Genomic DNA, 27,066 nt, shown 5'->3' with positions numbered 1-27,066 from the left:
CTCCGGCCCGGGTGCAGGTACCGGAGACCCCGGAGATGCTCCGCTCCGAGTGCAGATCCCGGAGATGCTCCGTCCCTGGTGCAGGTACCGGAGATCCCGGAGATGATCCGCTCCCAGTGCAGGTACCGGAGATCCCGGAGATGCTGGGCTCCTAGTGCAGATACGGGAGCTGCTCCGTCCCCGATGGGACCGAGAGGGCAGCGGGGTCGCACCGGGGCTGGAGCTGGCGAGGATCCGTCCCCCCCGAGCTAGGGCAGAGCCGGGGCTAGCTGGTGCTTAATGGTAGGAAAATCAAATCCGAAATGGGAGGGCGAGCCGGGGTGGGGGCCACGGCCTGGTGTCCCGAGCATCCCCCGTACTCCATCCTCCCAGGACGGCCCCAGGCCCCACTGCCCCGGCGGGGGCGGCGGACAAACTCGGGACCGGGCCTCGGTGAGCCGCGCCTCGGTCCCCGCGGAGCTGCTTACACGCATTTAATAGCTTGAGGGCGAGGTAATTAGAGGAAAGCCTCAGTAAATCACGTTAATGACCGCAAGAGCCATTACAAACCCCGGGGGTTGTGAAACACGGAATAAACCCAGTGAGAAGGGCAGGAGGGAGGCGAGAGCCGCAGCCTGCGCCCCGGCCGCCGGGCAGCACGGTCCCCCCGTGCTCGGCAGCGCCGGATGGTTGTTAAATTAACACTCTGCTAATGGGATTAAGCAGCACCTCGGGTTTGCGGGAGGAGTTTAGTGTGGATCAGCTTTTCCTAGAAACAGACACCCCCCCTTTTTTTTTTTTTTGCTGCGAGACGGTAAAGACTGGGGCTGGAGGGGCCGGGGGATGTCCTTTAAACACACACTCCCACACACACCCCCCGGATTTTAAAGAAACACCGAAATGTCAGCCCTGCCCTGCGCCCGGGACCGGCGAGAGGGTCGCGGGGGGCTGGGGGCAGCCGGAGCCAAACGGTATCTTCCCCCGGGAGGAAAGCCCGGTCCTGGCAGCGGCACCTGCTGCGCCCCTAGCCCCCCCCCCCCCCCCCCCCCCGCCCCGTCCCCGCCGGGCACGGGAGCCCAGCACACGGCGTCACCGGGCGCCCCCGCACGGTCGGGACACGGGCAGACGGGACCCCCACTGGTCTCGGACATGCGTGGCCCGAGGAGAAACAGCGGGCGGGCAGAGCGGGGGCTCGGGCCCGACGAGCGGGGATGGCCATAGCAGGCACCCGGGGAACTCGCGGGTCCGGATTTGGGGCTCCTGGCTGGTCAAAGCGGACCTCGGGTCCCCGGGGGCTCAACACAGCCCGGGCCTGCCCCCGTCCCGGGTGTCTCCGCAGAGCCGGGGCCGAGCCGGGGAGAGCCCGCATGGAGCGGCGGGGTCAGCGGGGTTCTCCCGCAGTCGCTCCCCCGGCCTGTCCCCGACGGACCGGGACGGTTTGGTCTGAATTCCCCTGCTCTCTCCGTAGAGCTCCTCCAGAGCTGGACGGTGTCACCGGCCACCCCCAGCCCCTCATCGGGCAAATCGGACGGCCATTCAAGAGAAAAATCTCTCCGGGGCTGGGATACACCGGGACTGTGCGTGTGTGTGACCCGGGTGTGCCGGGCTGCGTCCTCGGCCGGCTCGGGAGGGACCAGCAGGATCGGGACACCTCACCCGCCCCCAGTCTCGGGTCGACCGCAACCCCGTACACACACATCCTCCTCTTCCTCCGGCGAAGGAGCAGCAAGAGGGTCGGGAGTAGGACGGAGGGGCTGTTTCCCGGGGAAGAGTTAACAAATCCCGGCAGCGGAGGGACTGGGGGGGCGGGTGGGGGGGGGGATCCGGGGGGAGCGATGGGGGCAGGGAGGCTGCGGAGCCCCGCTGCCCTGCAGGGAAGGCGGTTGCATTGCCAAAGACGCCCCGCTGGGCTAGCAGGCCCGGGAGCAGATTAATCAGGCACTAATTCAATTTACAACAACCACTTTTATTCAGCTCGGTGGCAAAGAATTCAAAGCGGGGAGAGGGGCGGGCGGAGGGGAGGGGGCGGAGGCCGGCCTGGGGCTCGCCGCTGCCCGGGCAGCCCCCATCCCCTCGGGCCGCCCCGCCGGGGCTCGCCGGGGAGGGGACCGCGCCACCGTGCCAGGGCCCGGCCGTTTGAGTGACACGGCGTGGGCAGCGCTCCGAGAGAGGGCACCTCCGTTGGAAAAATAAAAGTGCCCTTTTAATCAAGGAGGAAGGGAAGGGGGGCGAGCAGGGCGGCCGGGAGCCGCGGGAGGGAAACCCCTCCGCTCCTTCCTAGGACCATCTCTCCGGGATCCCGGTACCGACCTCTCGGCCGGGGCAGCGGGCGGCGGCAGGGACCCCCGGCCGGGATCATCGGGGGAAGAGCTGAGCCGGAGCGGATCCGGAGGCAGGCAGCCGTTCGGGGGGCGGCCCGCCCAGCACCGGGGGTCCGCTGGGGCGGGCGGGAAGGGGAGCCCGGGGCTGGGGCACGGCTTGGTGCGGGACAAGTGCCGCCCTTTAACCCCTTCCTCGCTTTAACGGGAGCGCCGACAGGGAGCGGCGAGAGGCGTCGCGCAGCCCCTGTGCCCGGGCTGTCCCCGAGCGCTGTGCCGGAGAAACCGTCCCTTCACCGAGATCAGCCCCCTAAAACAACCTGCCGGGGGTCGCCGGTCCCCTTAGTTGCCGTGTAGCGCCCAAGGACTCTAGATTTCCCTCAGTTAAACTTCCTCAGCACCGGGTTTTCTTTCCCGGGGACGAAAGCTGCGGGCCGAGACCCGCCGGGAGCCCCCGCGGAGCGGGCCGGTTCTCAGGCGGGCTCCGGGCTCCCGCACTGGAAGGTGGCTCTGCCCCGGACCCCCCTCCCCATTCAGCTGCGGGGGACAGGCCATACCTGGCCTGGTAGGGAAGGGGAGGCCAGCAGCGACCAGCTGGGAGAGGGCCCGATCCTGTCCCTCTTGCCGTCCCCACAGGTAGGCGGGGGGTTCCTCCCTCCCGTCTCTCCGCCCCCTGCCCACGGAGCATCCCTAGCTGCTGGGGCGCCGTCGGGGGCACCGAGGGGCGGCGGGGGGTGGGGTGGTGTAGAATGAGGGTCCTACCCCGTCTCCTCGGGGCGGCTCGGGAGCCCCGCAGCGGCGCTGGCGCCCATCGCCGCGGTGTCGGGGCGGGCTCCGTCCCTCTCCCATCCCCCCCCCCCCCCCATCCTCCCCCCCCGCCCTCCCCGAGGCCTGTGCGTGTCTCTGGCTCAGCCGCCAGTGGATGTCGTTGTTCTGTTCCTTGAGCGCGATGTCACTCCTTTAACATGACCTCAAACGCGGCGGGGGCTGGGACCGCCAGTCATTCTCCGTGCGAGAGCCGGGGCGGGAGGCAGGCGGGACCCAGCCCCGCCGCCAGCCGCACTTTTGTGGTGCCGCCGCCGCCGCGGTCTCCCCTTTCTCCGCGGGGCTGGCCGCGGGGCGGGCGATGCTCCGGGCTCCCTGAGCCGCGGCACCGCGTCCCCTCGGCCAAGTCGCCCCGCGGAGCTGCTGCGCTCTAGAGCGGCGGCTCCCCTCCCTCCTCTCCCCACGCCGCGCGGAGGTTGCGCAGGATGCCGCGGAGGGGCGCGGAGGCGCCGCTGGCCCTGCTGCTGGCGGCGGCGTGGCTGGCGCAGCCCCTGCGCGGCGGCTACCACGGCGTGAGCATGTTCGCCGTGCAGACGGCTCAGCCCGACCCCTGCTACGACGAGCACGGGCTGCCCCGGCGCTGCATCCCCGACTTCGTCAACTCGGCCTTCGGGAAGGAGGTGAAGGTGTCGAGCACCTGCGGGAAGCCGCCGTCGCGGTACTGCGTGGTGACGGAGAAGGGCGAGGAGCAGGTCCGCTCCTGCCACCTCTGCAACGCCTCCGACCCCAAGCGCGCCCACCCGCCCTCCTTCCTCACCGACCTCAACAACCCGCACAACCTGACCTGCTGGCAGTCCGACAGCTACGTCCAGTACCCCCATAACGTCACCCTCACCCTCTCCCTGGGCAAGAAATTCGAGGTAACCTACGTCAGCCTGCAGTTCTGCTCGCCGCGCCCCGAATCCATGGCCATCCACAAGTCCATGGACTACGGCAAGACCTGGGTGCCCTTCCAGTTCTACTCCACGCAGTGCCGCAAGATGTACAACAAGCCCAGCCGCGCCGCCATCACCAAGCAGAACGAGCAGGAGGCGGTCTGCACCGACTCGCACACCGACGTGCGGCCCCTCTCCGGCGGCCTCATCGCCTTCAGCACCCTGGACGGCCGCCCCACCGCCCACGACTTCGACAACTCGCCCGTGCTGCAGGACTGGGTGACGGCCACGGACATCAGGGTGACCTTCAGCCGCCTCCACACCTTCGGCGACGAAAGCGAGGATGACTCCGAGCTGGCCCGCGACTCCTACTTTTACGCCGTCTCCGACTTGCAGGTCGGCGGGCGATGCAAGTGCAACGGCCACGCGTCGCGCTGCGTCCGCGACCGCGACGACAGCTTGGTGTGCGACTGCAAGCACAACACGGCCGGCCCCGAGTGCGATCGCTGCAAGCCCTTCCACTACGACCGGCCCTGGCAGAGAGCGACGGCCCGGGAGGCCAATGAGTGCGTGGGTGAGTCCCACGCCGCGGGCACGGGCGCTCCGGCAGACGCGGGGGGGAAGGACGCGGAGAGGGCGCTGAGGTCCCCGGGAGGGCAGGGTAGAGGGAGGGGAGAGCGGAGGACCCGGCAGGAGACGGGGAGCGAAAGGCGGGCGGGACATCCAGGACCCGGCAGGGAACTGGGAGCGAAAGGCAAAAGGGACATCCAGGAACTGAGAAGGGAACTTCAGAGACAGGGAGCGAAAGTCAAAAGGGACATCCAGGAGCCAGCAGGGAACGGGGAGCGAAAGGCACGGGGTTATCCAGGACTTGGGAAAGGATCTTCAGGGACGGGGAGTGAAAGGCACAGGGGACATCCAGGACACGGCAGGGAACGGGGAGCGAAAGGCGTGGGGACATCCAGGACCTGAGAAGGGAACTTCAGGGACGGGAAGCAAAAGATACGGGGACATCCAGGACCCGGCAGCGACCTGGGAGCGAAAGGCATGAGGACATCCAGGGACACGGCGAGCAGCGCAGGGACATCCAGGGACACGGGAAGCAGAACAGGGACACGCAGGGAGGTGGAGAGCAGGACAGGGCGAGGACACTGGCGTACTCGGGAGCCTAGGGAAAAGGAGGGGACACCGCGGGACCCAGAAGCGTGGAACAGGGGATGTGAAGGCACTCGGAAGCGCAGGGGCTGGGACACGGAGGCGCCCGGCAGCACAAGGCAGGGGACACAGGCACCCGGGAGAGCATTGGTGGCAACACCCAGGGACCCCGAGGTGCAGAGCAGCGGGCACGGGGAACTGGGGACCACTGGGCAGAGGGTGGCGAGGCACAGGAATTTGGGGCAGGGGATGCAGAGAGCCCCAGAGGCGTGGGACGGGGGACACCGGGGGACTCTGGAGCGCAGAGCAGGGGACCGCGGGACATTCGGAAGCGAGAGGGAAGGGGACACCAACGAGCTCAGAAGAGGGGAGAAGGGACATTCAGGAGACCGGGAAAACACGGTTCGTGTCCGGAGAAGCGCTGAGGAGCCCTGGCTGGCTGGGAAAGGTCTCCTGTCCCGGGCCGCTCCCGGCCTGGGGTCCGCAGCGCACGGAGCGAGGTCCGGTCCGGGGATCCCGGAGCTCGCCGGCAGCCCTGCTCCCTTCCCCGGGACACCGGCTCAGAGCCCCGCTGCAAAGCCTCCAACTATCCCGAGCGGCTCCGTACCCGGACGGGACGGGGACCGGCTCCGCTCCTCCCCGGGGGACAGAAGGCGGCCGGGCGCTGGGGAGGGCAGCTCGACAAAGCCTGCGGCTCCCGTCGCTGCATCCTCAGGGCCTGCAGGCGGCCCCGGGGGGTGGCGGAGGCCGAATGAGAACCGAGGAGCCGCCGGTTCGCTCCGTCTCGGGCGAGAAACCCGCGCTGTCCCGGCTGTAAGCGAGCCCCAGCCTCCGGGCTGTCCCCGAGGGAAGATGGGGCGTCCCTCGCCTCTGCCCGGGGTGGCCAAGGGCGAAGGGTTTGGGGTGCTCGTCGAGTCCCCGCACATCCCGCCGACTGCACCCCCCCGATCTTCCTCCCCCTGCTCCCCAGCGGGATCCCCGGGGTCCCCTCCTCGCCCCAGGGTCCCCTTCTGGCCGGTGCCAGCCCCTGGGATTAGCCGTGTGCGGGTGGCTTCGGTGGCTGCTGTGCGCCCGGGCTTGGCTCAGTTCTCCGCGCCGGGACGCCCCCGACACCCGCCCGCCGCCGCCGCCTTGTTTACACGGAAAACACGGCCCCGTCTTCCGAAATATTTGCAGCTCCGACGGTAGGAAAAAAAACCCCGCCGAACGGCCGCGGTTGGGCTTTTTTTTTTTTCCCTCCCCCCCCCCCCCAAATCACAATCAGATGTGTCCCTTGCAGAGTCCGCAATTTCTTCGCCGGCGCCTTCAACACCGAGGCACGCCCGAGCGTGGGTTATCTGGCGGGGAGGGGGGTGGGGGGGGGCCCGGTCCTGCAGCCCAGTGACACCGGGGCGCATGCGGTGGCGGCGCCGGGGGAAGGTGCGGGGGTCCCGGTAGCGGGCGGCGGTCCCTGCCCCGGGCCGGAGCCTCCGCTCCCCGCCGGGCTGCGGTTCCCGTCGGGGCGGAGCGGGCGCGGCCCGGGGCGGTGGCAGCGCGGAGGAAGCGACGGGGAGATGCCGTTTCCCGGAGGGGAAGGCGGTGGGTCCCGCTCGGCTGTCCCAACAGCGCCGAGCCGGGGTTTATCTCCGGCTTTGCTTTTCTTCAGTCCCGGCGGGGTCCCTCTGCCCGGCAGCGCCCGGGGATGGGACTCCACGTCTTGATGAATTCCCAGGGCAGACCCAGCGCTGCTTCTTCCTCAGCGGCAGGTCCGGGGGAGCAGGGGGGGCTCAGCTGCCCCCAGGCCTCAGCCCCGTCTCATAGACAGGGACGAGTTCCCTGCGTGCAGAACGAGAGTTACTGCTGTTTGTGATGCCGTAAAATTTGGTGCGATCTCGGGGTGCTGTTGGACTTACTCTGCAGGGTCCTGAAGTGCTCACAAAAATGCTTTGGTTCAGTTACTCTGCTGGCCCTGCGCACTTACCATCCTTCTCTCTTCCAACTTCCTTCCAACAAAAAGGAAACAAGCTCCCAGTTTCCAGTAAAACGTGTGACTTTTGTGCCAGGCTTTGCATTTCAGACCATGCACAGTCCTAGCCGCATCAGACTTCTGCAACGAAAACCACTCAAGTTTTTCCTATTCCGACGACTTTGCTAGGAAGAGAATGTTTTGCAAGGATGAAGCTACTGTAAAATAATTTTCCCCAGCCCATTTCTGCTGCACATTCCCTGGGGCCGTACCTATCAGTCTGCAAAACCAAGCACGGCCAAACAACTGAGTTGCCCTGCCAAGCCCACACTGCCTGGAATAATCCCCCTAGATAAAGATCACAATAACCTTATTCAGCTCCCACCCACTTGCTAACGACCACCAGCCCACCCTGGTTTCTCTCCTAAATCCTGAGAGAAAGTCTGGCTTTGCGGTCATCCGAGGGCTACGGACAAGCCTTCGCCGGGCAGAGCCAGGGGGCAAGCAGTGAGTTGGTGGTGATGTTGCTGCACGGTGGAGGGATCTTCAACCGCTTGAGAGGGAAGCCAGAGCAGGCCAGACCATCCTGAGCAGCAGTAGTGAGGGGGGTGGTGAATTAGCCAAATGAGCTGAATTTGCCCCAGGTGGCGGTGTGAGAACTGATTACAATTTTTTCACTGAATTGGCTCTTTTTTTTTTTTTCTGAAAAATAGTTTGTTTTTTTTTTTCAACCAGGGGAAAAAAATGATAGAATGTGTCTGCTTTGCTTAAAAATTTGGGTGTTTTCTTTGGTAAGCCCATTCCCCTTGCCAAAACCGAATCTTTGTTCCTATTCATGCTTATTTGGGGCTGAAAAAGAAACGCGCCGGAGTTTCTGACAAAAAGTCAAAATTTCCCACGGGAACTTTTCTCGCCAGCCAGATCTAATTTTTCTTTATCACTTCTTGCTGCCTGCAAGAGCCTGGGCACTGCACACGGTGAGGACAGGGCCCAGCTCAAGGAGATGTTCTCCAGGGACCTGCTCCTGCAGAAGGAGCCTGGCCAGCAGAGCTTTTCACAGATTCAGGTTCCCATCAACTTTACCTGGCAAATAACTCATCCACATAGAGCTTGGCCTTACAGTCCGGATTTGGCCAGGCGCCTGGGAGCTAACATGCTCCAGGGAGGACACAGCTTGGAGACGAGCTTGGAGGTCTGTTCTCCATCCTCCCTCTCTCCATCGCTGTCAAGCTGGCTCCATTTGCTCAGCGTTGGTCCAGCTCAAGCCCCGTGCCTCCAACCCAGTTTGTCCTGATGAAGCTTCCAGCTCCCCTGTGAGAGCAGATTGCAGCTGGAAAAAGGCCTGAATGAAAATGTTGTCGGAGCTCAACTGCTGGTGAGCTTGTGTGGACACGTGAAAATGCAGGCAGGGCTTTCGACCAGATTTAGTGACATCAATAAAATGCAATCAACACCGTTGCACAATTTCTCACGAACCGCAGTGTTATTTTGAATGCTGGAAATGAACATGGACAAGCGCTGCTTTTGAGTACTCCCTGTCATTGGCATAAAATACCTTTGCATTTGCCTTGGCTGGAGAAAGCGCTACTAGACAAACCCAGGCCCCAGCCCGCTGACAGGCACTTTGAGAACAACCTCCAGACTCCGTTCCCAGTGCCGGCTCTGGCGCTTTGCAGCCCTTTCCCCCGCGGGGCCGGGAGATGCACCCGACACCTGCACGTGTGTCTGACGTCAGTGGTGCTTGCAGGTGCTGGGTGCCTCATGGATTTTGGCCCTATGTGATGCCTAGAGAGTGTTTAACAATAACAAGTGTGATTGCAGTGAGAGAAAGGAAACATATTGTGTTTTCAGATACGGGACTTGGCACAAGCCGCGCGTGAAGCCTGGTGTTAGACAGGCTCTGCTCCGCGGTGTGCGCTGCAGTAGGGTTCCCAGGCTGGGATGTGTCTCCTGTCAGAGCAATTTGCGAGCGTGTCGCTCCTCCAGTTAAAAGGAAACTTACATCTCAGACACAGAGGAGACCAGGAACTACCAGAGAACAGCCTGCCAAATATTCCCAATGAAAAACTACCTTCCAGACAGACCTGGGGCTTTATCATCTTGGTGGCAGTCCAGGGAGGTATTTGCAGAGCAGTGCTTACTAAAACAGCCGGCAGGCTCCCCTCCATCCTTACCACAGCCAGGGAAATCAAATCCTTCCACAGCAGCAAGCTCTTCTCACTCTGGTCCTGCAGAGGGATGTGAGGACTGCATGATTTCCCCTCGGGTAGTTGCTGATGTCCCTTATTAAATTCAGGTGATCCCTTTTCTTTACCCTGCATTTATCAGCTCGACTTAAAAAACCCTTCCACGGTTCTCATCCCATTTGTAATGGTTTTCTGCAGGGCTGGCACAGCAGGGTGTTGGGTAGCCCTGCGGGATGGTTCCTTCCCATTCCCCTTGGCCTCCGAATGGGACAAGGAGTCAAGCTGATGATGACTGACAGCTTCGGGCCCGCCGGAACGTGCCTGCAGCCGTTGCCTGTCTGCACAGTTGAGGCACCCTGGGAGCATGCAGTGGAGTCAGAGCAAGTCCTGGGGCCACTGGTGGGTGACAATGGCTCACAGTGGCTGAGACCCATCAGATCAGGAAGGACTGGGCTGGTGAAAGATGTCTTTTCTGTCTTCTCCTCTCTTGTCGTGATTTAGGGCTGTGCGAATGGTCCGTCTCAGAGGAGGACAGAGGAAGAGCGGGCTCTGTCTGCAGCAGAGTGGGAAACGGAGAGGAAGGCAGGACCAGCTGAGCTGGCAGGGACCTGGTCGGGCAGGGGCACATCTATTTCACCCTCTTCCCCTTCGGTTCCCTGCATCATGGTGGGATGGGAGTCAGACAGAGGACTTAAATCCCTCTGTGAGGAGAAGGGGGGTCCGAGTGTCCCCAGTGTTTACCCTGCTTATGACTACATCTCTTCCAGAGGGACAGGGAAGGGTGCAAGCATCCCTTCTCATCTTGTAAAGCAGTGACATTTCTTATCTGATCAAAGAGGTTCTGAGCAAGTTTTCCAAGGTGTCCCTGAGGGATCCCCAGTGTGCCCATGAAGGATCCCCAGGGTGCCACTTCAGGATCCCCAGGGTGTAGGATCCTCTCCCCGCCTGAGACAGATGCTGCTGCCTGGGGCTGGGCATTGCAGCACGACAATGTCTCTAGATTGAGGCAGCCAGGTGAGGCTGAGGTGGATTTTGGAGCTGCTGTGTGCCCATTACCTTCTGAGGATATTAGGGGTACTCATAATTTCTGATATCCAGGCTTGTCTTGGGCCTCACTTTCCCCATTTATACAGAGTAAAGGGAGGGGTGCAAAATGCAGTATCACAGCATCCTCGTGTCTATGGAAACACTGCGACTGGAGCAGCTTCACCAGTGACGTGGCACCAGCCAGCAACTGGAACAGACCCTGGGCGGGCTGGACCTCTTGTGGCACCGTGTGCCATCCATGGAGCCACAGGTCCTTTGCACCCCAGCTCTGGTTCGGCTCCTGGCGGGTTGTTCTGCATGGGGAATTGCACGAGCTGTGGGTAATACTGTGTTGCTGAGCAGGTGAGTGCTGTAGCCATAGAAATATGGGCCCATAAGCTGCTGAGACTCCCATTGTAGCCTCCCAAGTGGGCCTTGCATGGGCAGAGCTTTCTCACAGGCTTTTATTCTCAGGAAGCTTAAAGTTAAACTGATTTCCAACAGAAAGGTTTTTACACCAACAAACAAACAAAAAAGCGCAGTTAAGGCTAAAACAAAACCAGGCTTGGCAGTCTGGGTTGGACACTTGCCTTCCCTTGAGCTTGTCCACGGCTAATCTCTGCCCTCCTCTTTCTGGGCCAAAGCATGTCATCCTTATTCAGCCTCCACTGTCCTCGCTTCGGCAAACTCCCCGTGACCACCCGGAGGGACGTGCTGCCTCTCCCAGGATGGAGGGAGACGCATGCGAGGGCTCTTGAATCTCCGCTGCCTGCAGGGATCCTGCTTGTAAAAACACTCCTGGGGTTCTGGTTTTCCTACCTGGCCCATGCAGTGGGGGCAGCTGGGACCCGTGATCCTGTCTTTATATTCTTAATGTATCTTCCCTTCATCCTCAGGGATGGAGGATGGACTTTGTGACCATGGAGGGCTGCTGCCTTCTTTGGCAATAAGTCTCTTCTGCCTCCCTTGTGGCGTGCCCTGCTTTTTGGTACAGTGTTTTTTGGAGTCTTTTGCACTTATTACAGGCTGTTGTGTGCTGGGGTTGGGCTGTGGAAGCAGAGTTTTCCTAGGGACCTTTTGGAGGATTTTGAGGTGCTGTGCTGTGTTTCTTCCCCAGCCAGTTCTGCCTTGGGGGACATGCAGGGTGAAGATCAGGATAACTGGAACCAGCTGGTGACCTTCATAGCATTGCAGAGGTTGTATATCATTTTGCCCCATGTTGCTGTCAAATGGCAGAAATAAACCCAAACCAGCCCCAGAACCCACCAAGTACCACATCCAGCCTTTCCTAGAAAGCACGGACGCCTCTGCCTGCAGCGTAGGACCCACCAGCCCCCAACACACGGTGGGGCTTCACAGCCCCCAGCCTCAACCTCACCCGGATCATTTATTTGCAGTGCTCTCATGGTTGCACCAAACAGGTCCCCACCAATTTTTCAGGCAGCAGCAGGGGAGGTAGTGGTTTTGCTGCCAGGATCAGCCCGCACAGACGGCTTAGACTCGGGGAAAGGGTTCAGCAGCGGCAGAGCCCAGCAGTCACATCTGCTTCGTCCCCAGGGTGTCTCTGGAGCAGCGGCTGACGTTTGGCCTTTGCCGCTGCAGTCAGTGGGGGGACGTTTCCTTTGCATGACCCGAACTCCCCTCCCCGAGCATCCCTGCCAGATCCCTGCTGCTTCCCGCAAGGCAGTGTGGCAAAGCCGGGAGCCTGGCACAGCAGCGGGGCTCAGCCTGCCTCTGCAGCCCAGCCTTACCGGGGAGACGGCTCTGTGCCTGAGCAGGAACTAAAGCACAGCTTGTAAAGAAACAGGCCAGATCCTCACCTGGTGCAAAGCCGGCTCAGTCCCGTGGCAGGGTCTCACCCCCCGCTAACCACGCTCCAAAAAATCCCCTGGCAGCTGGGATGGGGCTGCTTAGCTGAAGTGATGGGCAGGCTTTTAAAAAGATATCTGTATAACAGCTTTCATTTATAGGGGGATTAGGATGCCCTGGGGACTGATAAGGTGACAGCAAGGCTTTTCCTGCTCTGAGCTGGTGCGGGGAGCAGAGCGGGGGGCTCGGCGGCTCTTGCTCCATCCTAGGCGGGAGCAGCCCGTGTTTGCAGCCAGCGGTGTGAAGGGGCTCAGCCGCACACCGGCTGGGGGTTTGCATTAGGCTCAGCAGAAGGCAGTGGATTAACTGGTGGGGAGAAAAAAAACCCTTGCCTTTTTTTTGGGTAGATATTAAAGAAACAATTTCTGACCCAGGAGAGCACAGGTACCCGTGTTGGCAGTGGGTCAGGGATGGAGGAGGCACGCAGCTCAGCTGAGAGATTCATTTATGGATTTATTTTGAACAGTACTGGTTTTAGCGGAGACTGGAGTTTAAAAACTCACTGTGTGATATGGCCAGAGATACTGCTTCATCCCAGGGCTCAGCAGGGATGGTCCTGGGTGCCCCGAGGTCTCAGCTGGCACTGGAGGTGCTGCTGCATCGACAGCGCAAACTAGGCACAAACCTGCTGCTGCTCACAATATGCACCTCCTGTCCAAAGCGACTGCTACGTCACCAGGGAGTGCAGCGAGCAAAGAAAGCAATAGGTAGGGAAAGAGCCCAGTTTCATGTCCCACACTCAGCTGTGAGAGCAGGGAGGGTGCAGACAGGGGGTTTCCTTCAGGCTTTTTCAAAGTGTCTTGTGAATGGTGGGAGGGTGGAAATACCTGTATCTCCATCTTTGATAGAGGATTGGTGGCTGGGGAAGGAAAAAACCTGTACTTCACTCTCTCCTGGAAGTCCAAGGTCTTTCTAAATTATTTCATGGAGGGTTATGGGCTGGCAGGGACCTCTGGCTTTGCCCACTGGCCATTGTTGCCCAGGTTGTGGTGTCATGCAGAGAGGGATCCCCTCTTGTGCTGAGCCCGGCGCAGGGGCAGGGTGCACTGGGGTGCTGCATGGGGAGCCACAGCCCCCAGCCCCGCTCCTGCAACGTGCCCCTGGGGATGACGGAGCTGGTACAGGTAAAGGAAGAACCCACGAGACCTTTGCCTGCTGTATTCTGCCAAAACTGAGCAGCAAGAAAGACTGTGTGGGCAGGCAAGTGGGAATGCTGGTGCAGGTGGGGGTGAGCAGCCTTGGGGGTGTCTCAGAGACGAATGTTTTCCCTGCTTGAGGGTCAAAGCTGCTGCATCTCCCCTGTTTGGGGAGAGGAGGATGGGGAGCCAGGAGCCTGCACCCCCAAATTCACCTGGAAAAGGGCAAAAATGACATGAGGGGCAGAAGCAGCTGGGGCACTGATGTAGGTTGTGAGCAGCCAGGCTCCGCTGGTTTGTTTTAGTGCAAATTTATTCTTTTTGACCTGCTGCGGGGAACTGCTGGGATGGGAAACTCTTTCTGATTGCAGAGAAGTAGGCACAGCTTCCATGACGGTGCGTGATGGAGCAGGAAGAGCCTTCCCCAATTTCTCAGGGTGCTAGGGAGATTTCTTTCTCCTCCTGTCCCGGGTGGGAATTAGAGAAGAAACAGGGGAGGAGAGCTCCTTGCTCAGCAGTCCCCACTCTGTGCGGCTCGCTCTCTGGGCTGCGTGCCATATCCGTGCTGGGTCCGCGAGCTCCCAGCCTGCGCGAGGCAGAGCGCAGCTGTTCCGTCCCCAATCACCATCTTTACACGCGCCTGTGCACTCCAGGTTCACAGATATGGATGGAAAGATGGATGAGGAGCCCATGTCATCTTCCCCGTGGTATCCATCCATCACCCAGATCCATAGCGGTCTGCACTCTGCGGCCCCGCATTGATCGTTCTGATATGTGCTTCGTTTTGACCGTCTATGACTATTTTTATGGCAGCTCCGTGGGGCAAAGTAATGTCTCTTAATGTCAGCTTTCTGGGTATTTAGGGTCCAGTCTTAGGCAGTCAGACTAGGTGGATGAGGAGAGCAAAGACAGCACATCTGATCAGAAAAAGGGATTTTTTTTCCCCCCACTGGGGATTGCCCAGTGCCCGGCAGCCCGGTGCAGCACCTTCGTTTGCTCTCACAGCCCCAGAAGTTCTTTCCCTCAGGCTCTAGTGTATGATGTCTAGTTGGTCAGGAGATGCTCTGGAAAGGACTGAGCCACGTATGCAGGGAGTTTAGAAGGGGTGAGGGAGACAGCATGAGTAGGCGAGACCTGAATCTCCCTGTTCTCCGCCTCCTCTTCATGCTAGACCTTCCTCTCCCCATCCAGGGAGGCCCTGGCTCTTCTTGCACCACTGGCCACTGCAGCATGTATTAATGCATAACCAGAAGCAGCCTGTCCCAGAAGCAAATTGTCCTAGGGGATGTGCAAGAGGTATCAGGGCACTGTAAATATAACAGGGGAGAAGGAAGGTAAATGATGGGTAGAGCTATAGCTGGGAGAGAAAGATCTAGTCTTAAAAACCAGCCATCACGGTGCACAAGATGAGCAGAGCAGCCCGTGGAGCATCCTCGGGATGGCCAAAGCCGTCTGCTCCCTCCTGGTGTTGGCAAGAGGCTGTTGTTTTCCAGCCTCATCTGATAAGGGACGCAGAACCAGGCAGGCAGCCGTCGTGCATTTCGCCTTCCTCTGGCGTTGCAGGCTGTCCCGAGCCAGGCTGTTTACTCGGTTGTCCGCCCGCCCTTTTGCAATAGGGAGTCAGTTCTGGTTAATGTTGGAGATTGTAACGTGATTACCGAAAGTCTCATGAAATTAAATCACTTTGCTTCAAAGCGGCCGGGGAGGGGGAGCGTCTCTCTGGCAGCAGGGATGGTGGAGCGGATATTGAAAGCAGACTGGTAGCCAGTATTGCATTGCACACAATTGAGCTCTGACAGTGTGAAGGCAAATACAAACAGCAGCTTGTGTTTGCACACAAAGGCTCTGTGCACCAGTATCCCCGGCCCTGTACTTTACACCCTCGGCTCTTGGGCAAAAAGTCCTGGGAGGGTAGGAGGGAGGGAAACTCCACTGAATATTTAGAAATGAATTGAACTGTGCAAACATGCCATTGGGAAGCTCTCAGTGTAACGCTTTGGATCAGCTACCCGCCGGGGCTGGAACACAACTGCTGGACTTGAAAGGGCGACTTTCACGCTGAAGCAAAACTGGACAAAAGAAGATAAATGAAACGGGCTCCCGGCGGGGTTTGGTTTGTTTGTTTTTGTAACTCGGCTAATATTCCTGCATTGTTCAGCCCAGTGGCCCAGTGTCTGTCCTTCACACGCTGCTCGTAAATTGGGGCTAAGCAGGCAGCGCAGGCAGCAGGCAGTGTGGGGCAGGGAGGGGGTGAGCATCTCCTGCTTGGGGCCCTGGGGACTGTGAGGATGTCCTCTGCGGTCGTCTTGGGCAGCGGGCTGGATGCTCTGCATCTACGGTGTCGCGATCACACCACGCCATGCCGGGAAGGTCTGAGCCGGAGCGGTGATGTACAGCCTTGTGAATTCCCAGGTGAACCTGGATTTAGCCCATGGCATTTTGGGGCACAGTGCATCATCTACCCTAGCAGAAGGCAGATCGAGGGGGGTCTGTGGACCAACACAGCTTTGCTCTCCGTTCATTCTGCAGCTCAGCGTGGCATGTCCTGATGATTTTCACGGTGCTGGCAGCAAATCTGCTATGCCCAAGTGGGGACAAACCAGCGGTGATATGTCAACCATCTCCATCCCATGGTCCAGCAGCAGAGCGAGGAGTGATGCTCATCCTCGCTGCACTGTGTGCATGCCCGGGGATGTGTCTCTGTTGAGCTCAGAGCCTGCCTGGGGCTGGGGGGATGCTGCTTTCATGGGATGGACCATGTGTGCAGGACCAGGGCATTGCAGGGTCCCAAATCCAGCCCTGGTGGACACAGACAGGTTAATACAGGCACTCATTTGATTTTAAGGCAAAAAGATCCCCAAATGAAGCCTCTTGAAAATTCACTTGCCCCCAGGATTTTAGGCAAAGAAGCAGGTCTGATACCTCAATATTTCTCTAGTTAGCACTGAGTAAACAAAAGCTTAATAATCAGCTGCATAATAGTTTAGATCAAATCAGAGGTCAAAAATAGCATTGCCTTTAAAACATTAAATAACATTTAATATGCTCTGTAGCATTTACTTTTCATAAGCCTCTGCGAAACCACCATATGTTCACAAAAATTTGGCAAACTGATTTCTCCAGCAATCCAGCCCCCCAGATCAGCTATTTGTTAGTCTCCACTTCGCAAAGTTTCACCCAATCAAAAAAAAAAAAAAAAAAAAATTCCCAACAAAACCCCAGACGGCACATCACGTGCTTGGGGTGACCAAAGAAATCCCCTGATTTGGGTGACCAATGAACGTCCCCAGTAATGAAAAGCGAACAATTTGTCGGCAGCCCATGCACTTGAAAACGAATGATCCAAATTATTCAGCAAGTCTCCCTGGATAGTGAATCCATTGAAAGGGGATCGAGACAGAGTCATAAATTATTCATTACCCAAAAGAGAATGAAATGCATATAATCATAACAATAATAATAACAACAACAATCGCAACACTAATAATAGCAACAAGAATTCAGCCAGCTCTGCTGAGAGAACCAGGGAGGCATGAAGACTCAGACTTTATTTTCCCTTTATTCCAGCACCCCTTTAGAGCAGCGGTGTTAAATAAAGGAATGTAAAGTGGGTTGACATTTGGAATAAATGTATTTATCCCCAATAATTTGACTCGCTTGCCTTGACTAGCGGTGATGTAGTTTGTACTCTGGTCCTTGGCAGCGAGAAGGTCCATGAACTCACAAGCATCATTGTTAATTGCTCAATATAATGAATTTCTCAGGGCCCTGGACTACTTTTAAGGAGTCTGTGGAAGTGGCAGCAGCGGAGGCATGTACTGTACCACTGTCCCTGGAAAATTTATAGATGTCCATGAAGTGAAAGAGAAGTGGAAAGTGCTGGCCTAACACATATCCCTGGGATTCGACTCTTCCTGGCTTGAATGGGACCTTGATTGCAGAGTCACCCGAGACCCATTGAGGCAGTAAGAGAGCTAAGGAGAGGCCACAACACTTGTCACACAGCCCACGAGTTTCCTGTTGTCGCTGGCATGCACGTTTTTGGCTGGGAAAACTCCTCCGCAGATATACCGTGTGCCTGGATTTGGTGTGTTTCAGCTCTACATCATTTTGCTGCCCTTGGGACCTGAGGTTCCATTTGGGGATCTTTTATTTGGGACCCTCTTCCACCAACCCCCCTGGAGGGATTTTCTCCAAGGGGAGCGTGCTGTTGGGCGACGTCCGGGAGATGTTGAAGATTCAAATACATTTATATGCTTGCACTGTGTTGTAAAGCGCCCGACTACAACTTTGGCATGCAAATGAATTCCCGTTTGCAGCGAAGGGGCTCAGCCGTGGCACTCGGCCATCTCCCAACCGTTTCCCACAGGTTGCCCCGTGTTTGCAAGGCGGGGGCTGGAAGGGCTTTAGGGTCCCTTCGCCGCCGTTGGGTTTCCTCAGAGCTTTCTCCACCTGCTGCTCGCAGCCAGGAGAGGGGAGGTGTCCTGCTGTTTTGTGCACACAGGAAAAAAAATGGCATTTTTAAGGCTAGGAAGCAGCAGGTTGAGCCAGGAAGGAGCAAAGCTCTTAACCTCTGTGGCTCCATTGGCTTTGGGTGCTGTGGAGGGTGCTCAACACCCACATGGTTTGAGTTGAATGGGCCAATGCTGCAGTGAAGTGGGGCGTGTTCGGCACGACAGAGCCAGCCCGTGGGGTATTTTGGAGACTGATGTGCCAAAATGCATAGTCACAGAGCCTGATTTTTATTTGCTTGCTGAAATAATCTGCAATTAAGGTGGATTTTTATTTGCTTGCTGAAATAATCTGCAGTACAGGCTCAGCCCTGTTTAGGTGGGGGAAGGTGTGAGAGGATGGGGGAGATGGGGGAGAGGCAGAGGAGGGTCTGGGGCTGGCCAAGGGCTGGCAGGGGCACAGTGGGGAGCCCATCCGCTCAGCCTGTGCCAGCGAGCGTTGGGGTTTCGTGGCACGGTGGTGCCTCTCTCCACGGCTGCAGTGGGAGAGCCAAGGTCATAGATCCTCTGCTGACGGGCAGCTGTAGCACAAGAAGGAGAAGAAAGAGTTCCTGCTGGCATTTTTGTTGGAAGTCGGCTGTGTATTAAGTGGAGCACGGTTTTCATTACCAGCTCCATTTTGGTATAATAAATCATGAACTAGAAAACACACTTTTGGCCTAGATTCTGCCCTCAGTTATGAGTGGCAGGAACCAGAGGCAAAATCCAGCTTCGGCTTCAGCGTTGCGGACCATATGTTCACCTTTTGGAATTAATTTCTTCTGGTAATTTCTGTGTAATTATACAGCACTGAAGGCTGATTATATGCTTCCTCTCATGGGCAATTAATATTGCTGATCTAGCGCCAAGGGTGCACTTTGCACTGTACAAACCCGTGAAGAGAGACAGGCTCAGCCTCCAGCGCCTGCTGCAAGGTGACAATCTGGACCCTGTTACCTTAAGCGAAGGGACTCTGGACCCTGCCCAGAGTCCTCAGAGGAGATGGGGCCACCAGCTAGCAATTTAGCACAGACCAAGCACTTGCTGTTCAGCCGTAGAAAGAACATCAAGTGTTTGTGCATGCTCCAGCTGCTGCTGAAATATTTGGGAGGTCATTTCTGCCGAGCAGGCTGGAAGGACCTGTAATTGCAACAGATGCTATCCGACGGCGGCAGCCCCGTGGGTGAGCAGAGCAGCTTATCTCCTCAGAGCAGTAATCTAATTTATATCTCATAAGACAGTTTTATTTTTGTGAATTACCAATGCCTTTTTCCACCAGTGAACTGGCAGATCTGTACAAACTCTCTGGGGCTTCGGCCGCAGCCCTTGCTCCTGCTTGAGACAGGGGGAGTGGAGAGTCGTAAAAGAAACTTCTTGCATTGGGTTATGGTGCCTATAAAATTAGCCCTGTTAGAAGCTGGCTGCCCATTTAAACGAGCAATTTAAATGGATAACAAAGGCATCCCCTTGCCCCCCTCACAGCTTCTGTAAAATAACTGAGTTTAAGTGGACGGAAAAAGGAGAACAGCAATGGGTTTGCTTGAGTCAGGCTTCTATGTGGCTCAGAGGCTGCTGCTGCTGCAGTGTTTGGATCTGTTTGCTTCTTTCTGTGTGCAAACAGCTTCAGTTCAAACGAGATGGTGGAGAGAGAAAGCAAGTGGGAGGAGGAGAAATAATGTCTAGTTTCACCACTGATTTCCATGGGCTTTGGATGAAGCCCTGCTCTCCCTCTGTGCAATTTGTTCTCCCCGCCTGGGTTTGGGCAGGAGGTCAGGCTTGTCTGCACGGGGCTTTGCTCGCACTGATGAATTCGCTCCTGTTCTGCCAGATGCAACAACATAACCCCAAATGGGAGTGTCTGAAACCAAACAGGGAAGGTGCTGCCTCCAGGAGTTTGGCTGCCCTGACTGCCGGGGTGTGGGGTCACTCTTACAACCCCCACTTGCAGCAGCAGGGCTCCCCCAAAGGCAGCCTGCAGCATTTTGCAGGGTGGTGGGGCACGGGCCGTGAAGCTGCCAGCTCCCCCATGGCTCCAGCTGCTTTCTCAGGGTCCTTGAATGGGAAAGGCAGAAATTTCACCTCCCTTGCTGGTGCCTGGGGCCAGCTCTGTGTCCCCAGGCTGCAGGGAGACCAAATGGGCTTGGATAGTGATGCCCCTTCTGCTTGTGCCCAGGGATAGTCCCCCAGCTCTGAGATTCAGGGTCAGGGGAAAATTAATAGCAAAAATGTGGAAAAAGAGGAGAATTGTCCTGCATCGCCCATGCATTCAGCCCAGAGCAGCTCAGAGAATCAGATTCACTTGGTCAGGGGAGCGCAGCCTCACCATATGCCCAGTTCCACCTCTGCGAGAAGTACTTTGTACGTCACTCCATCGTGTCTGTGCTTGGGAGCTTAAGATAAACCCTCATGTTCAGTCCCAGCTTGAGACCTAAGGCAGCAAAATGCTACTCAAGTCACAGGTCATTGTTAAGTTTCAGAGTGAACGCTCCCTCGCAAAGGCAAGGGCAGCTTGTACCTTGTGCCACCTGTTAGCTGTGACAGCATCGTCCCTTCTCAGACAGCTTTCCCAAACCTCAGCCTCCAGGCTCACAGGCTCACATTTTCCCTTTATTCCATGCTCTCACGGTGGCAGAGAGAAGCCAGGAAAAGTAGGCACTGAAACCCATGTATGGCAAAGAGGAAAAACTGCCAAACCATCTCATAGGAGAGAAAAACAGCTGGTTTTGCCCTGCACCAGGACTGTGTAGCTGAGTGCTAAGACTGTGCATGGATCTGGTCGATTTTGAGGGGATGAGGGGATGAAGGGATGGTCCCAGGTCTGTCCCAGCTCCGGGGTGGATGCCAGGGAAGCAGCCACAGCCGCTGAGCAGCTCTCCAGGCTCCCAGCCTCGGGACAGCCTCCTGAGAGTTTTATTTTTGGGAAGCTTTAACATCCCTAGCTTACCAAGTGCTGAAAGAAAGGTCAGCTAATCCTTCACAACGTCTGAATGAATTCAGGCCCAGAAGTGAGATTACTAAACAGGGGAGCAGGAGGCCGGGCAAGCTGCATGGATACAGGGACCCTTCCCATAGTTAGGCCTGGCTTTCTAAAGAAATGGACCTTTTATTTCAGTTCTTATTCCCTGGGAGGAGGGGAGGGGGGTGGGAAGACGTGGCCAAAGCACCCAACTCCCCTCCCCCAGCAGCAGCCCCGCCATTGCAAATGCCAGCAGGGCTTGGTGGAGGGGAGCCCCAGAAGAGAGCTGAGCAATGGTCCCCGTCCATGGGATGGACAGACGGGGCAGCTGGGGTCTCCTGTGGACACTGAGCAGCATCCACAGCCCGAGCATCTCCACTGGATACCATGCTCTGGATCTCAGCTCAAGCGTTTGGGAAGAAAACCCCAAAAACCAGGGTCCCTGTGTCCCTCCTGGCTGCTTCGGTGGCTTGTGACCTGTGTCTCTGAAGGCACTGAGGTCCCAGCACTCCCTTTGCCTGGGCACCAGGCACCCAAATGCTCCTGTGCACACGGTGTTGCTAACTGAACCCATGAATTTAAGGCAACGTGGCCATTTCTGTGTCCTCATCACTTGCTGCCATGCTTCATGTCCCCTTTGTGGGACACACAGAGAAGCCACCCAGGAGACTGAGCTGTGTCTAAGCCTGGTTGAGCAGGGCGAGGTGGGTGCCCCGCCACCCCTCAGTGCAGCACCCCTTCCTGGGGAGTGCAGTGGGCACCCAGCCCACAGGCAGCTGGTCCCCGGGCCATGCCTGGGGCTGTGGGGCAGCACAGGCATCGCCTTTCTGGGCTGCACCCACAGTTCTTTGAACCCCCGGGGCAATGACAAGACAGGACCACTAAGGACTCGCTTTTCTTCTGCAAATCAACTGTCCTCCTCAATGCTGGAAGAGCGAAGCCCTGTTGAATGCAAGCAAGAAGCAGACCCCCAGGGTGTGGATGCACTGCGGATGAGCCATGGTAACCTGGCTACAAGTGTGACAACGCAGACACCCAGACCCCAAGCCTCCCTGCCAGACTCCTGAGCCTCCCTAGATTGGGTATTCAGGCCACAGGGTTTTCTCCATTGACCTCAAAACGCTGTTCTGCATGGGAGAATTTTCTTTCTTTCTCTCTTGGTAACTGCAGAATCAAGTGTTTGCAGTCGGAATCTTTTGCTACCACAACAGCAAGCTGGTAATTCAGCTGGGAGCTGCTTGCCCAGTGGTGGGCCTTCATTCTCAAGATCTGTGGGCCAGCTAGGAGAAAATGGAGAGGCTGCTTTTTTCAGGCGCTCTGTGATGACTCCATCAAGGTGGGACGCTCCATCGCCGCAAGCAGAGCAACCGGTGCCATTGTGTCATGCAAAGCTGCCAGGTCCTTCCCCAGTTCTCGGTCTTCCCTGCAAAGCACTGGGTGCCTTTCCCCAACTCACTGGGGATATCTGATGGAAAAGGCGCATTCAGCCAGTGGAGCTCCACATGAACAGTCCCAAGGTCAGACCCTCTCCATAGCTTGGTTTTTCTTGCAGGGTTTCTGTAAGAGGCTGTAGCAGTGGCTGAAATGCTGTCTGGCTGTGTGGTCCCATCAGCGCTGGGTGAAGTGTGTGGGTGCCACAGGTTTGCAGGTCCCACGGAAAGCTCAGCACTTCCCAGCTACTCCAGGAAAAATGGCACTGGGAGACTGATGGCTCAGCCCTGCTCGGCACCCTCTGGGACTGCAGGGAATAAATTCTTCTGGTCCTGGGGAAGAAGGATCTGTGTGATGGGACGTTTTAATAAGAGCTATGGGCACAGCCATACAGATCTCTTCTAGATGCGTCTGTGATGCTGTGAAATTTAATGTTTAGTTACACGGCGACTTGGATTCTGAGACTTCTGAACTGAACAATTAGCAATGCAGTGACAACCAGAGGGGCTTCCTGGTCCTACTTCTCTCTTCTTTTCCCCAATCCTGCACTGGTGTTACTCCAACTCTTGATTTACTGGAAAGGAAGAGAGAGGAGACTCATCCTTGCTGTGCTGGGGACCATCAACGTGAAGCTTGAGGTACATGGCATTTCAGGGTGTTCACATTTAGTTCAGCCTGATCTCTGGACTGGTTTCAGGTATATCTGAAAATTTCCATCAGCCTCCTGCTGTGCCTTAACAGCTATAAACGTTAACCACAGGCATCTATGGGAGCTGCACAGCGAGTCCCCTATCCTGAGAGGAAGGCGAGAGATGGGGAGGGGATTGCCAGGGGAAGGGGAGAAGAGAACAGCTCTGTCGTCATCAGGATCAGAGTGTCCAGCCTCTGCCCCTGCCCAGGGTGAGTGTCCCCTCCTGTCCAAGCCCCGTTCCCGCTGTGAGCTCATCTCAGCCTCCCCGTCAATCCCCTACGCAGCTACTGTGTCCTCTGCAGACGTTGCCCCCAGCTATTCAACCGTTCTCCGGATCATTAAACATATTGAGCAACATCAGTCCTGTGACTGGTTAATTAGTAAAGAGTTGACTAATTAGTTAATCATGTTTACCAAGTGCTTTGAAAGAGCTCAATGTTATTATTTTTAATTATGACTGCGCCCCAGGCGCTGTTCACCTCCCTGCATGCCAAGCCTTGCCGGGTTCAAACTCTTTGTCTCTGCTACCGGAGGCTGGTTTTAAGATGGGAATTTGCCTCTTATCCTCTAGTTACCAGGTTTCCTTAACAGCCTCTTGTGTGGGATTTTAGAAAAGCCCCTTACAAAGTCTTCATATACCCTGGCACACTTAACTCACTCTTTCAAAGCCATCTTATCTGTTAAGGAGGCAGGATTGGCTCTTGCAAAGCCATACACAGTAGTGCCTTTGCGCACATCTCATCCTGCATCCCTCTCCTGACCTCAATAAGAGATTAACTGATATCCAGACTCACTCTCCCATCCCAGGCTGGGAGTCTCCAATCCTCAATGCCATGGACACCTCCGATTTGGGACCCTCCTGTCCTACGTGAGAGAAGCCAGAGTTTCCCACCGAAAGAATAGAAAGGTTATTCCCACATCTGACTTCAGGATGGCCAGAAGGAGAGGATGATTTTGGTGGAGGGCAGGAAGAGAAAGTGTACTGCAAAGATTTAATCTACTGAGAAGGATGCGAATGGGGTTTGTTAGTAAGGGGAGAGTCTTGGCATCTCTGAAGAATCACAATTCTAATCATCTTGGGGCTTTCTTCGTTCGTAAAAATGTCATTGGCTCATTAAGCAATGTCATAAAGAGCCTCAGTCACCCCTTATAACTGTAATCTGAAGAGGAGTCTTCTAGCACCAGCTGCAGAGATAAGACCCACCTCCACATAGCACTGAGATAGAAGAAAATCTGGCACTCGAGCAGACAATAAGCTATAAAAGTCACACAGGGCTGCCACAGGACCAGGGTTTGGGAATGCTTCTGTCCCTGTGAGTTGATTAGGGGAGCATATGGCCAGAGTACACTGTGTGGACACTACTCCAGGACGTGGCTGCTTAGTACTGCTGCCTTCACCCAAGAACTGCAGTCCCCAGGTTGCAGTTGGGAGCTCTTAGCTTACGATCTTCTAGAAAGCTCATAGCGGCGTGTTGTCAGGGCTTACCATCTGCAGGCAATGCTCACTTAAAAGACTGCTGCCATCCTTGACCTGTGCTTATGATGATGTGATTGCAGAATCGTGGACATGTTTGCTGGGAAGTGGGAAGATATTTCCCCTCGCACTCTGAATTTCCTTCTTGGAAATCCTTCCTCCCTTCATGGCTGCTAATGAAGGCCAGAGCAGCCAGACCCCTAAAACGGGCATCAGTTAAAATGCCAGTAGTAAGCAGGGATGAATCTCAGCCTCAGGCTCGGTAACTGGCCCTTAGACTGGCCGTACTGAACAGAAGAATGGACCTGTTGGTGCAGGATCCTGTTTCCAACCTTAGCAGCATGAGACTTCCCTGGGAGGTGTTTGAGTATAGGGCAACCATGTGGCAATAGCTGGCTGGTATATTCTCTATAATTTAGGGGTTTCTGAACAAAAGATGGCATCCTTGTAATTACTTTTAGTAGCATATTATTAGTAATAGTAGTTTAATGGCTTTTGCTTCTATGGATCACACATCTGGGACATTTTCAAGTTCTTTACATGAGTTAACTGCTAGGGGATAGGGGCTTACAAGTAGTTAGGAGCATTTGGAGTCCAAAATCTTCATCTTCAGTTGTGCTGCATTTTGTCTACCCTTTCATAAAGGTCAGAAGTCTATAAGGTCCCCTAGACTCCATTTATCCTATGGCCCCAGCATGTTATTTCCCTTAAGAGTGACCGCCCACAGGGCTATGCAGCAGAGACTGCATTAGTGGTTGTCTGGGGTGCATGCAGGAAGGGCAGAAGCACTGCAGCTCAGTTTGGTGTCTTGCCACAAGATCAGCTTTCCACCTTGTCTGATCTTCTCCCCACTATCGTCCTCTCACAACCCATTTCTCTGCTCCATGAAGCTCTTCTTGCAGCCAGTGAGCACCCAGAAACCTTCCCCCTCCTCCCCACCGCTTCAGTGCTGGGATAAGGAAAACTTGTTTTCTCTGGAGTCCTCCTGGGGCAAGGCAAGACCTCCAGCCCTGCTGCTGAGCCTGGACGGTTGATGGGGTGGCTGGAGTGCTGCAGCCAGCTATCTCCCCCGGGGGTCAGAGCAGTCCCTCTGGCCGAGCCCAGCCATTGCCTCAACGTTTCCATCCAGGAGCAGAGCCTGCTAAATCTCTTTCTCTTCAGAAAGAGAGAGAAGCCAAGGAAGTCTGGAAGGGAGGGGAAACAAACACATCTGCACCTGGGAAATGTCATGTTTGGTTTTTCAACTCCAAATGGGCAGTGACAGCATCTCCGTGGGGGCATAAGTAGGGGGAGCAGTGCAGATTTATAGCTGTGGGTCACCCTCAAGCTGAGCCAAGCATTCTGCCTAGCATCAGTTTTATGAACGAGATGAAGTGCAGAACCTCAAGCGCCGGCGCCCTATTAGAGAAGAAGCACTGGCAGAGCAGGAACAGGGAGTGCACTGTGAGAGGCCATCCTGACCGTCTCCCTGCTCTGGGTCTCTCCTTTCAAGGCTGGATTTGGGCAGGTTGGAGGTTGCAATGACCAAGCACGACCAGGCCTCAGCAGGTCCCGGGTTTGGTGCCACAAGCCTATAGATGTCATGCGCTGTAAGCCGTGAGCAAAGCAGCTGAAGGCTGAAGCAAACAGGAGTCAAGAACTGCCCTCTTTCAAAAGAAAATAAAATTCACAGCAATTTCCAACTCTGCAGGAGGGAGTAAAGCTAGACAGAGAGCTGAAACCTCTTAGACAGCTCCAAATTCAACACCCTGTTGGGCATCAAAATTACCAGTCCAAGGAGATGCTGTAGGGATTGTCACACCACCGCAGAACATAAGGATCCAAGTGATGGCAGGGTTTCCCTTTCTGGCCAGATACCCAGACTGAATCTCTTGTAAATTCAGAACCTCATATAAAAGATTAAGCAAAATTACCAGAGGCTCCCAGTTCTCACTGAGATAAATGTGATGCAGACCTTTGTCATAGATGTGGGCAAGATTGTCACTTCATCACAATCTCATCCTGAAAGCTGTGTTTCAGCTGCACTTTGACACACAATTGATGAATGATGCAATCGTGTATTGTGACTGTAATGCCCCCAAATTGTTTTCTTTGGCAATGCCTTTTGATGCACCTCTTCAAAGAAGTGCAGGCAAATCCTGTCCTTTCCCATATGATGAGGAAAGTTTTTGCAAATACAAAGAAAGTGCCTCTAGTCTTGAGGCTGATTTTCCTTCATCCTGAGTCTTTAAACTGAGGCAGGTGAAGTCTTTCGACTGATACATTTGCTGTGGCTCCATTAGACCTTGTGGTGTTGATGTAGATGTTGTGGTGGGGAACTTTGCCTTTTGATTTAGCCCTAGAGTCCACTGTGGTGTTTAACAGTCTGTGAACCTGTGCAAAAGGCCTCAGCAGATAGAAAGGACAAGACTTAGCAGGGTTAGGCCAGTGTGGCACACTCTCTGATTCTGTATTTTAGTAGCTGGCTCAGAAGTTTCTGTCAGAAGAGCAGTATCTTGGTGCTACCACCAGAGACAGTGCTAGTGCTCAAGCATTCACCCTGAAACAGCTACAGAAGAAAGAAATCTTTGAAATGGGGAAAATTCTGCATGCTCAACACCTGTACAAAGCACAGGATAGGTACGGTTCTGTCATTGTTTAACCCCAGCTGGCAACAAAGCACCAGGCAACTGCTCGCTCACTCCCTGCCCCTGCCCGCTGGGATGGGGAG

The 27,066-nt window shown here is 56.2% G+C and overlaps 1 protein-coding gene across 1 annotated transcript in view; it reads left to right on the top strand.

Annotated features, from left to right (window-relative positions):
• The first annotated feature begins 3,547 nt into the window (after positions 1-3,547).
• NTN1 (netrin 1) overlaps positions 3,548-27,066 on the top strand; it is a 105,017-nt gene continuing 81,498 nt past the window's right edge. The window contains exon 1 of the mRNA XM_086473399.1: positions 3,548-4,571. Coding sequence (XP_086329525.1) covers positions 3,548-4,571 — 1,024 coding nt within the window. The remainder of the gene's footprint in view (positions 4,572-27,066) is intronic.

The sequence above is a fragment of the Leptosomus discolor genome, chromosome 15 (genome assembly GCF_034619465.1).
Source record: "Leptosomus discolor isolate bLepDis1 chromosome 15, bLepDis1.hap2, whole genome shotgun sequence".
Taxonomy (NCBI): Eukaryota; Metazoa; Chordata; class Aves; order Leptosomiformes; family Leptosomidae; genus Leptosomus; species Leptosomus discolor.
This window is presented reverse-complemented; position numbering and strand designations above follow the sequence as displayed.